The sequence below is a fragment of the Mercurialis annua genome, linkage group LG6 (assembly GCF_937616625.2).
Source record: "Mercurialis annua linkage group LG6, ddMerAnnu1.2, whole genome shotgun sequence".
Lineage (NCBI taxonomy): Eukaryota > Viridiplantae > Streptophyta > Magnoliopsida > Malpighiales > Euphorbiaceae > Mercurialis > Mercurialis annua.
The window spans coordinates 28,029,365-28,043,819 of NC_065575.1; the positions used below are offsets into that span (position 1 = coordinate 28,029,365).

Here is a 14,455-nt window from a genome sequence, read left to right on the forward strand (position 1 = left end):
CACCTTTTTAGCAATTTAAGCCAAACTTTTACAAACGTTACGAAACAAATCTAAACATTTCACCTTTTTAGCGATTTAAGACGAACGTTTACAAACAGTACGAAATAAAACCACACGTTTCTCCTTTTTAGCGATTTAAGCCAAACGTTTGCAAACGTTACAAAATAAATCCATATGTTTCCCCATTAATTGATTTAACTCAAACGTTTAAAACATTACGAAACAAATCCAAAAGTTTCACCTTTTTAGCAATTGAAGCCAAATGTTTACAAACGTTAAGAAACAAATCCAAACGTTTCACCTTTTTAGATTTAAGCCAAACGTTTACAAACGTTACGAAACAAATTCAAACATTACACCTTTTTAGCGATTTAAGCTAAACGTTTACAAACTTTACGAAACAAATCTAAACCTTTCACCTTTTTAGCGATTTAAGCCAAACATTACGAAACAAATCCAAACGTTTCACCTTTTTAGCGATTTAAGCAAAACTTTTACAAACGTTACGAAACAAAACCAAACGATTAAAACGTTACGAAACAAATCCAAACGTTTCACATTTTTAGCAATTTAAGCCAAACGTTTACAAAAGTTACGAAACAAAACCAAGCGTTCCCTTTTTTAGTAATGTAAGCCAAACATTTACAAACGATACGAAATCAATCCAATCGTTTCACCTTTTTAGCAATTGAAGCCAAACATTTACAAACATTACGAAACAAATTTAAGCCAAACGTTTACAAACGTTTCACCTTTTTAGCGATCTAAGCCAAACGTTTATAAACGTTACGAAACAAATCCAAACGTTTCACCTTTTAAGCGATTTAATCCAAACGTTTACAAAGATTATGAAACAAATCCAAATTTTTCACCTTTTTAGCAATTTAAGGCAAACATTTACAAACATTTCGAAAAAAATCCAAACGTTTTACTTTTTTGGCGATCTAAGACGAACGTTTCCAAACGTTACGAAACAAATCCAAGTGTTTTACTTTTTTAGCAATTTAAGCCAAACGTTTACAAACTTTACGAATCAAATCCAAACGTTTCAGTGTTTTAGCGATTTAAGCCAAACGTTTACAAACGTTACGAAATAAATCCAAACGTTTCATATTTTTACCGATTTAAGCCAAAAGTTAACAAACGTTACGCAACAAATCCAAACGTTTCGCCTTTTTAGCGATTTAAGCCAAACGTTTACAAAGGTTACTAAACAAACCCAAACATGTCACCTTTTTAGCAATTTAAGCCAAACGTTTACAAACGTTACGAAACAAATCCAAACGTTTCACCTTTTTAGCGATTTAAGCAAAACGTTTACAAAGGTTGGGAAACAAAAGCAAACGTTTCTCCTTTTTAGCGATTTAAGCCAAACGTATATAAAGGTTACGAAACAAATCCAAATGTGTCACCTTTTAAGCGATTTAAGCCAAACGTTTACAAACGTTGCGAAACAAATCCAAACTTTTCACCTTTTTAGCAATTTAAGTCAAACGTTTACAAAGGTTATGAAACAAAATCAAACGTTTCCCATTTTTAGCAATTTAGGCCAAACGTTTAAATCGATAAAAATGTGAAAATTTTGGATTTGTTTTGTACGAAACAAATCCAAATGTTTCATATTTTTTGCGATTTAAGCGAAACTATTACAAAGGTTATGAAACAATTCCAAACGTTTTCCCTTTTTAGCTATTTAATCCAAACATATACAAACGTTACGAAACAAATCCAAGCGTTTTCATTTTTAGCAATTTAAGCGAAACATTTGGTTTGTTTCGTAACCTTTTAAACGTTACGAAAGAAATCCAAATGTTTCAAATATTTAGTGATTTAAGCCAAACGTTTACAAATGTTACGAAACAAATCCAAACATTTCACATTTTTAGCAATTTAGGCCAAACGTTTACAAACATTGCAAACAAATCCAAACGATTTTTTTAGCGATTTAGGCCAAACGTTTACAAACGTTACGAAACAAATCCAAACGTTCACCTTTTAGCGATTTAAGCCAAACGTTTACAAAGGTTATGAAACAAAACCAAACGTTTCCCCTTTTTAGCAATTTAGGCAAAACATTTAAATCGTTAAAAATGTGAAATGTTTGGATTTGTTTTTTATGAAATAAATCCAAATGTTTCCCCTTTTTAGCTATTTAAGCCAAACATTTACAAACATTACGAAACAAATCCAAGCGTTTCACATTTTTAGCAATTTAAGCCAAGCGTTTGGTTTGTTTCGTAACCTTTTAAACGTTATGAAAGAAATCCAAAGGTTTCACATATTTAGCGATTTAAGCCAAACGTTTACAAACGTTACGAAACAAATCCAAATGTTTCACATTTTTAGCAATTTAGGCTAAACGTTTGCAAACGTTGCGAAACAAATCCAAATGATTATTTTATCGATTTAAGCCACACGTTTACAAACGTTACGAAAAAATCCAAAAGTTTCCCCTTATTAGCGATTTAAGCCAAACATTTACAAACGTTATGAATCAAACCCAAATGTTTCCTAACATTTTAAATGTTTGGATTTGTTTCGAAACGTTTGGATTTATTTCGAAACGTTTGGATTTGTTTCGTAACGTTTTAAAATATTTGGCTTCTATCACTAAAAAAGTGAAACGGTTGGATTTGTTTTGTATCGTTTGTAAACGTTTGGCTTAAATTGCTAAAAAAGTGAAACGTTTGGATTTGTTTCGTATTTGTAAACGTTTGGCTTAAATCGATAAAAAGATGAAACGCTTGGATTTGTTTCGTAACGTTTGTAAACGTTTGGCTTAAATTGCTAAAAAGGGGAAACGTTTGGATTTTTTTCGTAATGTTTGTAAACGTTTGGCTTAAATTGCTAAAAAGAGAAACGTTTGGCTTTGTTTTATAACCTTTGTAAACGTTTGGCTTAAATCGCTAAAAAGGTGAAACGTTTGGATTTGTTTCGTAACGTTGTAAACGTTTGGTTATAACGTTTACAAACGTTACGAAACATATCCAAAGTTTTATCTTTTTAGCGATTTAAGCCAAACATTTACAAACGTTACTAAACAAATCCAAACGTTAAGAAACAAAACCAAACGTTTAAAACATTTCGAAACAAATCCAAAGGTTTCACCTTTTTTAGCGATTTATGCCAAATGTTTACAAAGGTTATAAAACAAAACCAAACGTTTAAAACGTTACGAAACAAATCCAAACGTTTCACCATTTTAGCGATTTAAGCCAAACAGTTACAAACGATACAAAACAAAACCGAACATTTCCCCTTTTTAGCGATTTAAGCCAAACGTTTACAAATGTTACGAAACAAATCCAAACGTTTCGATTTGTTTCTTAGCGTTTGTAAAGGTTTGGCTTATATCGTTAAAAAGGTGAAACGTTTGGTTTTGTGAGCGTTTGGCTTAAATCGCTAAAAAGGTGAAACGTTTGGATCTGTTTCGTAACGTTTTGTAAACGTTTAATTTAAATCGCTAAAAAGGTGAAAGGTTTGGATTTGTTTTGTAACGTTTGTAAACGTTTGGTTTTATTTTGTAACGTTTGTAAAAGTTTGGCATAAATCACTAAATATGGGGAATCGTTTGTGATTTGTTTCGTAACGTTTTAAACGTTTGGTTTTATTTCGTAACGTTTGTAAACAATTGTCTTAAATCACTAAAAAGGGGAAACGTTTGGATTTGTTTCGTAACGTTTGTAAAAGTTTGGCTTAAATCGCTAATAAGGTGAAACGTTTGGATTTGTTTCCCAACGTTTGTAAACGCTTCGCTTAAATCTCTAATAAGGTGAAACGTTTGGTTTTATTTCGTAACCTTTGTAAATGTTCGGCTTAAATCGCTAAAAAGGTGAAACTGTTGGATTTGTTTCGTAACGTTTTAAACGTTTGGATTTGTTTCGAAATGTTTAGATTTGTTTCGTAACGTTTGTAAACGTTTGGCTTCAATCACTAAAAAGGTGAAGCGTTTGGATTTGTTTCGTAACGTTTGTAAATGTTTGGCTTAAATTGCTAAAAAGGTGAATCGTTTGCATTTGTTTCGTAATGTTTGTAAACGTTTGGTTTAAATCACTAAAAAGATGAAACGTTTGGATTTGTTTTGTAACGTTTGTAAACATTTGGCTTAAATTGCTAAAAAGGTGAAACATTTGGAATTATTTCGTAACGTTTGTAAACGTTTGGCTTAAATTGCTAAAAAGATGAAACGTTTGGTTTTGTTTCCTAACCTTTCTAAACGTTTGGATTAAATCGCTAAAAAGGTGAAACGTTTGAATTTGTTTCGTAACGTTTGTAAACGTTTGGCTTTAATCGCTTAAAAGGTGAAACATTTGGATTTGTTTCGTAATGTCTGTAAACGTTTGGCTTAAATTGCTAAAAAGGTGAAACGTTTGGCTTTCTTTCGTAACGTTTGTAAAAATTAGGCTTAAATCGCTAAAAAAACCCAAACGTTTGGTTTTGTTCTGTAACGTTTGTAAACGTTTGGCTTCAATCGCTAAAAAGGTGAAACGTTTGGATTCATTTCGTAGCCTTTAAAAACGTTTGGCGATTTAATGTTTGGATTTGTTTCGTAACGTTTGTAAAGCTTAAATCGCTAAAAAGGGGAAACATTTGGATTTGTTTCGGAACGTTTGTTAACATTTGGCTTAAATAGCTTAAAAGGTGAAACGTTTGATTTTGTTTCGTAACGTTTGGATTTGTTTCGAAACGTTTGTAAAACTTTGGCTTAAAATGCTAAAAAGGTGAAACGTTTGGCTTAAATCGCTAAAAAGGTGAAACGTTTGGTTCTGTTTCATAACCTTTGTAAACGTTACGAAACAAATCGAAATGTTTCACATTATTAGCGATTTAAGCCAAACGTTTACAAACGTTACGAAATACATCCAAACGTTTACAAACGATACGAAAGAAATCCAAGCGTTTAACCATTTTAGCGATTTAAGACAAACGTTTACAAACGTTACGAAACAAATCCAAAAGTTTCACCTTTTTAGCGATTGAAGCCAAACGTTTACAAACGTTATGGAACAAAACCAAACGTTTGGATTTTTTTAGCGATTTAAGCCAAACCTTTGTAACAAATCCAAACGTTTGGTTTTTTTTAGCGATTTAAGCCAAACCTTTGTAAACAAAATCCAAATGTTTCCTCTTTTTAGCAATTTAAGCCAAACGTTTATAAAAGTTACGAAACAAATCTAAACGTTTACAAACGGTTACGAAACAAATCCAAGCATTTCACCCTCTATGAAACAAATCCAAAAGTTTCACCTTTTTAACAATTTAAACCAAACGTTTACAATCGTTATGAAACAAATCCAAACGTTTGGCTTCAGTCGCGAAAAACGTCAAACGTTTGTTTTTCTTTCATAACGTTTGTAAACATTTGGCTTATATTGCTAAAAAAGTGGAACGTTTGGATTTTTTTCGTAATGTTTGTAAAAGTTTGGTTTAAATCGCTAAAAAGGTGAAAAGTTTGGATCTGTTTCGTAACGTTTGTAAACGTTTGGCTTAATTCGCTAAAAAGGGGAAACGTTTAGATTTGTTTCGTAACGTTTGTAAACGTTTGACTTAATTCGCTAAAAAGGGGATACGTTTGGATTTGTTTTGTAACGTTTGTATACGTTTGGCTTAAATCTCTAAAAAAATACAAACATTTGGTTTTTTTCAGTAACGTTTGTAAACGTTTGGCTTCAATCGCTAAAAAGGTGAAACGTTTGGATTTGATTCATAACGTTTGTAAACGTTTGGCTTAAATCTCTAAAAAGGTGACACGTTTGGATTTGTTTTGTAACCTTTGTAAACGTTTGACTTAAATCGCTAAAAAGGTGAAACGTTTGGATTTGTTTTGTAACGTTTGTAAACGTTTCGCTTAAATTGCTAAAAAGGTGAAAGGTTTGGATTTGTTTCGTAACATTTGTAAACGTTTCGCTTAAATCGCTAAAAAGGTAAAACATTTGGATTTGCTAAACGTTTGTAATTGTTTTGATGTAATCGCTAAAAAGGTGAAACATTCGGTTTTGTTTCGTAACGTTAGTAAACGTTTGGCTTAAATCGCTAAAAAGGTGAAATGCTTGGATTTGTTTCATAACGTTTGTAAACGTTTGGCTTAAATCGCTAAAATGGGGAAACGTTTGGATTTGTTTCGTAAGTTTGTAAACGTTTGGCTTAAATGGCTAAAAATATGAAACGTTTGAATTTGTTTCGTAACGTTATAAATGTTTGGCTTAAATCGCTAAAATGGGGAAATGTTTGGATTTGTTTCGTAACGTTTGTATACGTTTGGCTTAAATCGCTAAAAAGGGGAAACGTTTGGTTTTGTTTCGTAACTTTTGTAAACGTTTGGCTGAAATCGCTAAAAATGTGAAACGTTTGGATTTGTTTCGTAACGTTTGTAAACGTTTGGCTTAAATTGCTAAAAGGGGGAAACGTTTGGATTTGTTTCGTAACGTTTGTAAATGTTTAGCTTCAATCGCTAAAAAGGGGAAACGTTTGGATTTATTTCGTAACGTTTGTAAATGTTTGGCTTCAAACACTAAAAAGGCGAAACGCTTGGATTTGTTTCGTAGCGTTTGTAAACGTTTGGCTTAAATCGCTAAAAAAGTGAAATGATAACAACACAGATAAATAATCTCAAAACACACTACAGACCGAGCAAGACACATCATAAATCTAGTTAGTAAGGAACACTGCTAATCCGTCTTGGCTCAAAACCGAACAAGGACATACCACATCGTCACCTCATGATAATCGAATGAAACACACAGCACCTCGGTTTTGTCCGAGGTTCGCCTCTCACTGATTACAACGACAGAACTGTCAGAAGGTACCTTGACATTCCAGACAATATCTGCACGGACAAAGAGAATGAAATCAGGATTGTCGGCCCAGACAAAGAGGAACATAGGCATAATATAAAAGGCTAAGAAAAAGTAGGTAAAAATGTTAATTCTCTTTTTCTCTCAACTCTTATCTCACTTCCACTTCTTATTCTTTCTCTCACTAAAATACCTATTGACTAGACCGTCGGAGTGGTTTTCCGGAATCTCCTTCCGGCATCCTTCTTACGGTTGTGCTGTGCCTTTCAGGCACGGTCTTGAAGCTTTCGCCGGATCAGAGTGTCGCCGCCGTTCCACAAGTTATCATTGGCGTCGTCTGTGGGAATTGAAGTAAGAAAGTTTCCCCCTATCTATTCTACCGGAAGGCGATAGGATGAACAGAGTAGAGGGAAATGATCCCGCTACCGGAGATAATAACACGCTCAGCAATAGAACAGGAGAGGGGCTCTACGCGCCGCCACGGGTGAAAGCTCGTTCTGCCCCTTCACAACATCAGGAGGAGGTATTCACCGAGGCACTACATCGGGGGTCACCACTCATTATCCATGGGGAATGCCACTACCGGGAAACATTCCCCCAGCATCATACTTCACTTCTATGCAGCAAACCACTCAAAAAATTTCAGTAAGACCGGGCGTAACCCCCATTAACCTCACATTAACTCCGAGCACCACCCCCACTCCCAGACCGACCACCACCACATAAATTCAAAACCCCACACTAGCACAAATCCAAGAATACATCGAGTTTCATGCTCGGCAATTGGCTTTCCTTCAACAAGTACAACAAGCCCATGCTCGGCCAACGTCCGCAACCATATCTCAGGGCAACATACCACCCCACCATACATACCGACCGCACAACCTCATCCACAAGAATTCTACCAAGGCCAGACAACACCTGAGGAAGCAAACCACGAGAAAAATCCACGTGAACAGAACCCAAAGGAAGGACAAGGAATACTAGCCGGACACAAAGCTCCAGAGGGACCGAAGAAGACGCCCAAGCGGGTGGAAATCGAAGAAAGCGTGCATAGCTCGGGAGCCGATTCACCAAAGAAAAAGAATTTGGAGCAAGAAATTACCGAGAGGGTCTGAACTGAAATGGAAAAATTCAGGAGGAAAGAGCCGAGGAACACAAGCTTCTTAAACATTGGAAACCCACCGTCTACCGAGATACGGGATGAACCCTTCCCTTTAAACTACAAAACACCGCAGTTAGACGACTACAATGGAACAAGGGATCCGATCACACACTTGAGCTGCTTCCAAGTGGTCATGATGGTACAAAGCTTATCCGAAGCCGCCGGTTTCAAGCTCTTTCCAACAACCCTGAAAGGACCGGCTGCCATCTGGTATCAAAGCCTGAAAGAAGGCTCTATTCGGAGCTCTAACGAGCTCGTGAAAGCTTTCTGAACTCATTTTGCACCGAGCATACAGCGGAAGAAAAAGTCCAGTGACCTAAAACTTTGTTACCAGAAACCAGGAGAAAGTTTGCAAAGCTATATCGGCAGATTCAATGCCGAAGCCGTCGAAGTAGGAAACTTGAATGATGATACCGTGATAGACGCAATGAAGGACAACACAACGATGATGGCCTTCAGAGATAACCTGATAACGAATCCGGTACAAACTTACTCCCAGCTCATGGACCGAGCCTGGAATTATATAAATTTGGACGAAGAACAACTACGAAAAGCCACACAAACGACAACACAGTTCCAAACACCAAAGCCTACTTTCAGTCAGACGGCTAGGCAAGACACGTTCAGGCCAAGAAACCAACAACAAGTCGGTCCACAACGAACAGAACAACACCGTGCAGTGAAAGTAGAAGACCAATCCTTCATTCCACTCAATACACCGAGATCGCACATCTTAATGTGGATACAGAACACCAATGAGCCAGTAAGATACCCACCAAAGCTTCAGTACGAGGGAGATAGGAAAAAATACTGCCAATTCCACGATGGCCATGGCCATGTCACCGATGAATGTGGAAGTCTGAAGAAGGAAATTGACTGATTGGTGCAAGTGGGTCGGTTAAAAGACTTTGTCGCACAAAGCAAAAATTATAACTCGGGAGGAAGTTACCGAAGCGAGCATAGTGGAAAAAGAGAAGAGTCACCACCGCCCAAAAGACAAAATGTATCGGGAGTAATAAACACCATAGCAGGCGGTATGGCCGACCCAGAATACAAACGAGGAAGACGCAAATGGCAAAAAGTGGTGATGAATATATCGGTAGCTAAACCTTTACCCGAGGCTAGTTTCGGCTCGGTCGACGGCGAAGGAATAGATTTTCCACACCAAGACCCCTTGGTAATCTCGGGACTAATCGAAAAATTTTGGGTAATGAGGCAATTGGTCGATGAAGGAAGCTCAGTTAACCTCATCACAAAGCAGGCATACCTCGGTATAGGGTGCTCCATTCTAAATCTCAAACCAGTCAAAACTCCCCTAGTCGGCCTGGGAGGAACACTGGTACAAGCAAAAGGGGTTGCGGAACTAACGGTGGAATTAGGGAAAGAAAATGGCTCGCCAAAAGGAGGCCTGATCGGCATCACAAAAAAATTCAAAACACTATTTATGGTTGTCGACATGCCACTTGCTTACAACGTCATACTCGGCAGACCAATGTTATACAACACCGAGGCTGTCACATGCATCAAATACTTGTGTATGAAAATACCGAACGAAGAAGGAGTGGTGACGGTCAAAGGAAGGCAAGACATAGCCAAACAATGCTACTTGGTATCAATGAAAGGAGTATCGGAAACTTTGGCTATTGAAACAATGGAGATACCAGACTCGGATGAAGGCAAGCTCGAACCGCATGGAAAGTTAGAAAGAGTAAATCTAACAGGAATAACACCAAGATCGGTCCAAATAGGCGCAGCACTGCCTAAACCAATAAAACAGGAGATAACCGACATGCTAATCAGGAATGAGGTCGAATTTGTTAACACCCCAGGCGAGATAGAAGGGGTCGACCCGGCAATAATATCACATAAACTAAATGTTTATCCAAAGCACAAGCCAGTCAAACAAAAGAAAACAGTCTTCGCAGTAGACAGACAAATCGCCATCAGAGCCGAAGTAGACAAATTATTAGCAGCATGTTTTATCAGAAGAGTGTACTACCCGGAATGGCTATCAAATGTCGTGCTCATAAAAAAGCCAAATGGGAAATGGAGATTGTGCATAGACTTCACAGATCTGAACCGAGCATGCCCCAAGAACAGCTACCCCTTGCCAAACATTGACCAACTGGTCGATTCAACCAGCGGTTACGAAGTTTACTCATCCATAGACGCGGCCCAAGGATATCACCAGATCCCAATGCACAAAGATGATGAAGAGAAAACAAGCTTTGTAACTGACAGCGGCACATACTGTTACAAACAAATGCCATTCGGATTAAAAAATGCAGGGGCAACTTATCAGCGGCTAATGAATTTCGTATTCAAAGACCAGATCGGTCGTAACATGGAAGTTTATGTCAACGACATCATCATCAAGTCCAAAAAGGTAGAAGATCATGCAAAAGACCTAGAAGAAGTCTTCACCAAGCTTAAAAAATACAAACTCAAGCTAAATTCGGACAAATGCGCATTCGGAGTCCCAGCAGGAAAATTCCTCGGTTACCTCATCTTTCAAAAAGGCATTGAAGTAAACCCGGAGAAAACAAAAGCAATTTTGGAAATGAAGGCGCCAAAATCAGCTAAAGAAACGTTACGAAGCTATTTAAGCCAAACGTTTACAAACTTTACGAAACAAAATCAAACTTTTCCCCTTTTTAGCGATTTAAGCCAAACGTTTACAAACGTTACGAAACAAAACAAACGTTTTAAACGTTACAAAACAAATCCAAACGTTTCCCCATTTTAGCGATTTAATCCAAACGTTTATAAACGTTACAAAACAAAACAAAACGTTTACAAACGTTACGAAACAAATCAAAGCGTTTCACCTTTTTAGCAATTTAAGCCAAACGTTACGAAACAAATCCAAATGTTTACAAAGGTTATGAAACAAATCTGTAATACCCCAAAATATTTAAGTATTTAATTGGACCACGTGTCCAGTGTTAAGTCGCCAGAATGGCGATATCAGAAAGACTTCCGAGAAATTAAAATAAATATTAAATTTTAGTAGGACGGATTCGAGAGGATTATTGTGAGAAATTTAACATTATATTTCAGTTCTAAAGTTCGAATTGGAATTAGAAAAGAAAAATGTTAAGAAAGTCGCAAAATAAAGTACAGGGACTAAAATGGTAATTTAGCCATATAATTTCCGAAGTGAAAATTATTTCGCCAAGGTCCGCGAAATATTTTATAGTATATGTGGTAAAAGTTTCGGGTCAATCGAAGACCTTTTAAAATTTGGACGCGGATGCGTTTTGGGCTAAATTGCAACTTTTGAAAAGTTCAAGGACCAAAGTGAAAAGTAGCCAATTAAATCTCAAGAATAGTAATTAAAAGATTATTGACGGAAAATAATAATTTTGCGTTAATATTATTTATATGAATATAAATAATACGTAAATAATCGAGTTAAAAGAATAATTTAACCGTTTGGTTAAATTAGAAAGTTTAAAAGAGAAATGGTTTAACTTAAAGAAATGAAGGATCAAAATGGATAATTAACCAATATATATGTAAAAGAAAGAAAGGAATCAGATGATTCCAGAGAGAAAGAAATGAAACAGAGTGACGAAGAAAGGTTTTGGCGATCGATTCGTTCCGCCGCCGTTTCGTCGTTTCTCGCCCAAATCACGAGTTCTTTATATCGATTCGTTCAGAATTCGATTCTCTATCATCGCTAAGCTTCAAATCAAGGTAAGCTTGACATTTTTGTTGCGAGAATTAGTAAATAAGAGTTATTTCATTTTAACAAATTAAACAAATCGTAATAGCGTTTTTATAGTCGTTTTTTGGTGAGATTTAGATTGGATTATATGTTAAAACGGAGTGGAAGCATGTCGGGAGTGCCGGCGAGCGGCAAAGCGCCCGGAAAAATGATTTTTTCGGGGATGCGTGCGGTGTGCGAATGCACACCTGTGTGTGCGGACGCACACTTGCTGGCGTGCGAATGCACACCGGACCGTGCGAAGCGCACGGGACCTTTCGTGCGCTCGCACAGCCAGCTACCGCGCCTGTTTGGGCTTTTTGCCCCATTTAGACCTAGATTTCCGACTTCAAGTACGTCGGACATTAAAAGTGAATCACGGACCCCGAAAACGAGAAATGTGGATATCGAACATAATGTATTCGACTAGGATTTCGAGATATAAAGAACCTAAGTTTAAGAATCGATGAATAAGAGATATAACGAATATCTCGACTAAGTATTAAAATAATATCAAAGTTAAGAATCGTAATAGAAATACGATTATATTAGCCTAAGTTTATAACTTAGGATTTTGATATTAAGTTCACGTTTAAGAATTAAACGTACAGGTAACTCGGATAAGTAACTGACTAATCGACGAGCCAATAGACCGATGAGCTAGAATAGCTAAAGGATCAAACGATGCATGGAGCTCGAGTTCATGGGATCTTTATACTATTATTATTCGGGAAGCGGTCACTGTGAGTGGCAATTTACTTTTGCGTATTATTATGAAAGATATTTTTATACCTTATTAGTATTATTATCCGTATATCGTATTTATATGAACTGTTATATGAGATGATAGGTTGATGAATTTGATTATATAGATGTTGTGTATTCGTTGTTTCGAAGGTGAGTGTCTAATGTGCGGTCCAAAGAGACCAACTACCTATTGGGTATCAATAGGCTGCGTGATCATAAGTGAGTCAATCTAGAGTGCCTGACTTTGTGATTGAAATTTAATATATTGATGCATGATGTAATACGATATACGATACGGTGGTGAACTTGGTTACGGTGTAACCTAAACCCCCTATCTAGTGGGCTGGGCCCACCAGTGGGTTGGACCCACCAGTGAGTTACACTCACACTTTAAGTTTCGATACGAGAGAGCACTCGGCTACGGTGTAGTATGGAGTCCCCGTATCTAGTGAGTTGGACTCACACTTTGAAATTAATAATGTTTTCTTGTATCATAAATTTACATATACGTATTAAGCGTGTGACGCTATATTTTGATAATAATATAAGTAACTTGCAAACTCACTCAGTATTTTCCCAAATACTGACCCCTCACTCTGACGTTTGCAGGTAGACAGAGTCGGATCAAACAAGCCATCTCCATTGTGCCAGAAGTCATTGGACTTGCACAAGTACGAGTTTCTAAAGCTGCAGTAGTCAGTAGGTGTCAGTCTAAGATTGGTGAATTGATTTTAAATATATATTTTTGTATGTAAACTCTAATATAATATTTCAATATCTACAAGTACATTATTTAAAAAGAGTTTTCCAAAGATTTTTATATATAATATTATACTTTTAAATGCGAAAAATTATTAGTGGTTTTCGGCTTGCTACGTGTCTCGGAGCTACCACTCCCATTTCCTAGCGCCGGTATCGGCCCAATAATTTGGGTCGTGACAAAAACAATGTTTCACCTTTTTAGAAATTTAAGCCAAATGTTTACATACATTACGAAACAAATCCAACCGTTTCACCTTTTTAGCAATTTAAGCCAAATGTTTACAAACGTTACGAACCAAATCCAAACGTTTCACCTTTTTTGCAATTTAAGCCAAACGTTACGAAACAAATCCAAGCGTTTCACCTTTTTAGCAATTTAAGCCAAACGTTTACAAACGTTATGAAACAAATTCAAATGTTTCACCCTTTTAGTTATTGAAGCCAAACGTTTACAAACATTAAAAAAGAAAACCAAACGTTTCATCTTTTTAGCAATTAAAGCCAAACGTTACGAAACAAAACCAAACGTTTGATCTTTTTAGCAATTTAAGCCAAACGTTTAGTAAGGTTATGAAACAAATCCAAACATGTCAATGTTTTGGCGATTAAAGCTAAACGTTACGAAATAAATCCAAACGTTTAAAACGTTACGAAACAAATCTAAACGTTTAAGATTTTTACAAAACAAATCCAAATCCAAATCCAAATGTTTAATACGTTACGAAACAAATCCAAACGTGAAAAGGTGAAACGATTTGGGTAAACGTTTACAAATTTTACAAAACAAAAAAGCGGGAACGCTATCAAGGTTCTCGGAATCTGGGCTCCCTTGTTGCTTTTTATGCAGATGTTACTGGTAAGGCTTTTCTTTTAGACTTATTTTTAGAGTCTGAGTCTCTGGTTATAATTTCCTCATCTGTCTGTATGATTAAAGTCTATACCTTCGAGATAGTTGTAGTATGTCTTAGAAATTTTAGGTGGCTTCTTCTCGTGTTAATATCTATTATCTTCATCTACCTTTCAATTTTTTTGTATTGGATAGCAAAAAATGACAGTTCTATGTTCCTTTATTATTATTAACAGGGAATTCGTCTATTCGAATCTAATGACAAATTACTTGACTGCAGGTATTAAAACTGAATCATTGAATAAGGTACCCCTTGACAAAATTATTCATCAGTCAAATAACGAGAAACATGACAATTATGATCATGAAAGCTGTCCATTTTCATGGGCAAGATCTCCAGAGAATTTGTTTAGGCAGGAGACATATTTGGC

At 36.4% G+C, this 14,455-nt stretch overlaps 1 protein-coding gene across 1 annotated transcript; it reads left to right on the forward strand.

Annotated features, from left to right (window-relative positions):
• Positions 1 to 7,918: 7,918 nt before the first annotated feature.
• Positions 7,919 to 8,839, forward strand: LOC126687714 (uncharacterized). Its single transcript, XM_050382269.1, has 2 exons — positions 7,919 to 8,215; positions 8,294 to 8,839. The coding sequence occupies exons 1-2, from the start codon at positions 7,919 to 7,921 to the stop codon at positions 8,837 to 8,839; spliced, it is 843 nt and encodes a 280-aa protein (XP_050238226.1).
• The last annotated feature ends 5,616 nt before the right edge of the window (positions 8,840 to 14,455 follow it).

Bases quoted from the DNA above. Each gene is read 5' to 3' on its own strand.
- LOC126687714 (XM_050382269.1), top strand. From the start codon at position 7,919: ATGGAAAAATTCAGGAGGAAAGAGCCGAGGAACACAAGCTTCTTAAAC. The intron at 8,216-8,293 runs GTGAAAGCTTTC...CTTTGTTACCAG, and splicing joins TTCGGAGCTCTAACGAGCTC to AAACCAGGAGAAAGTTTGCA.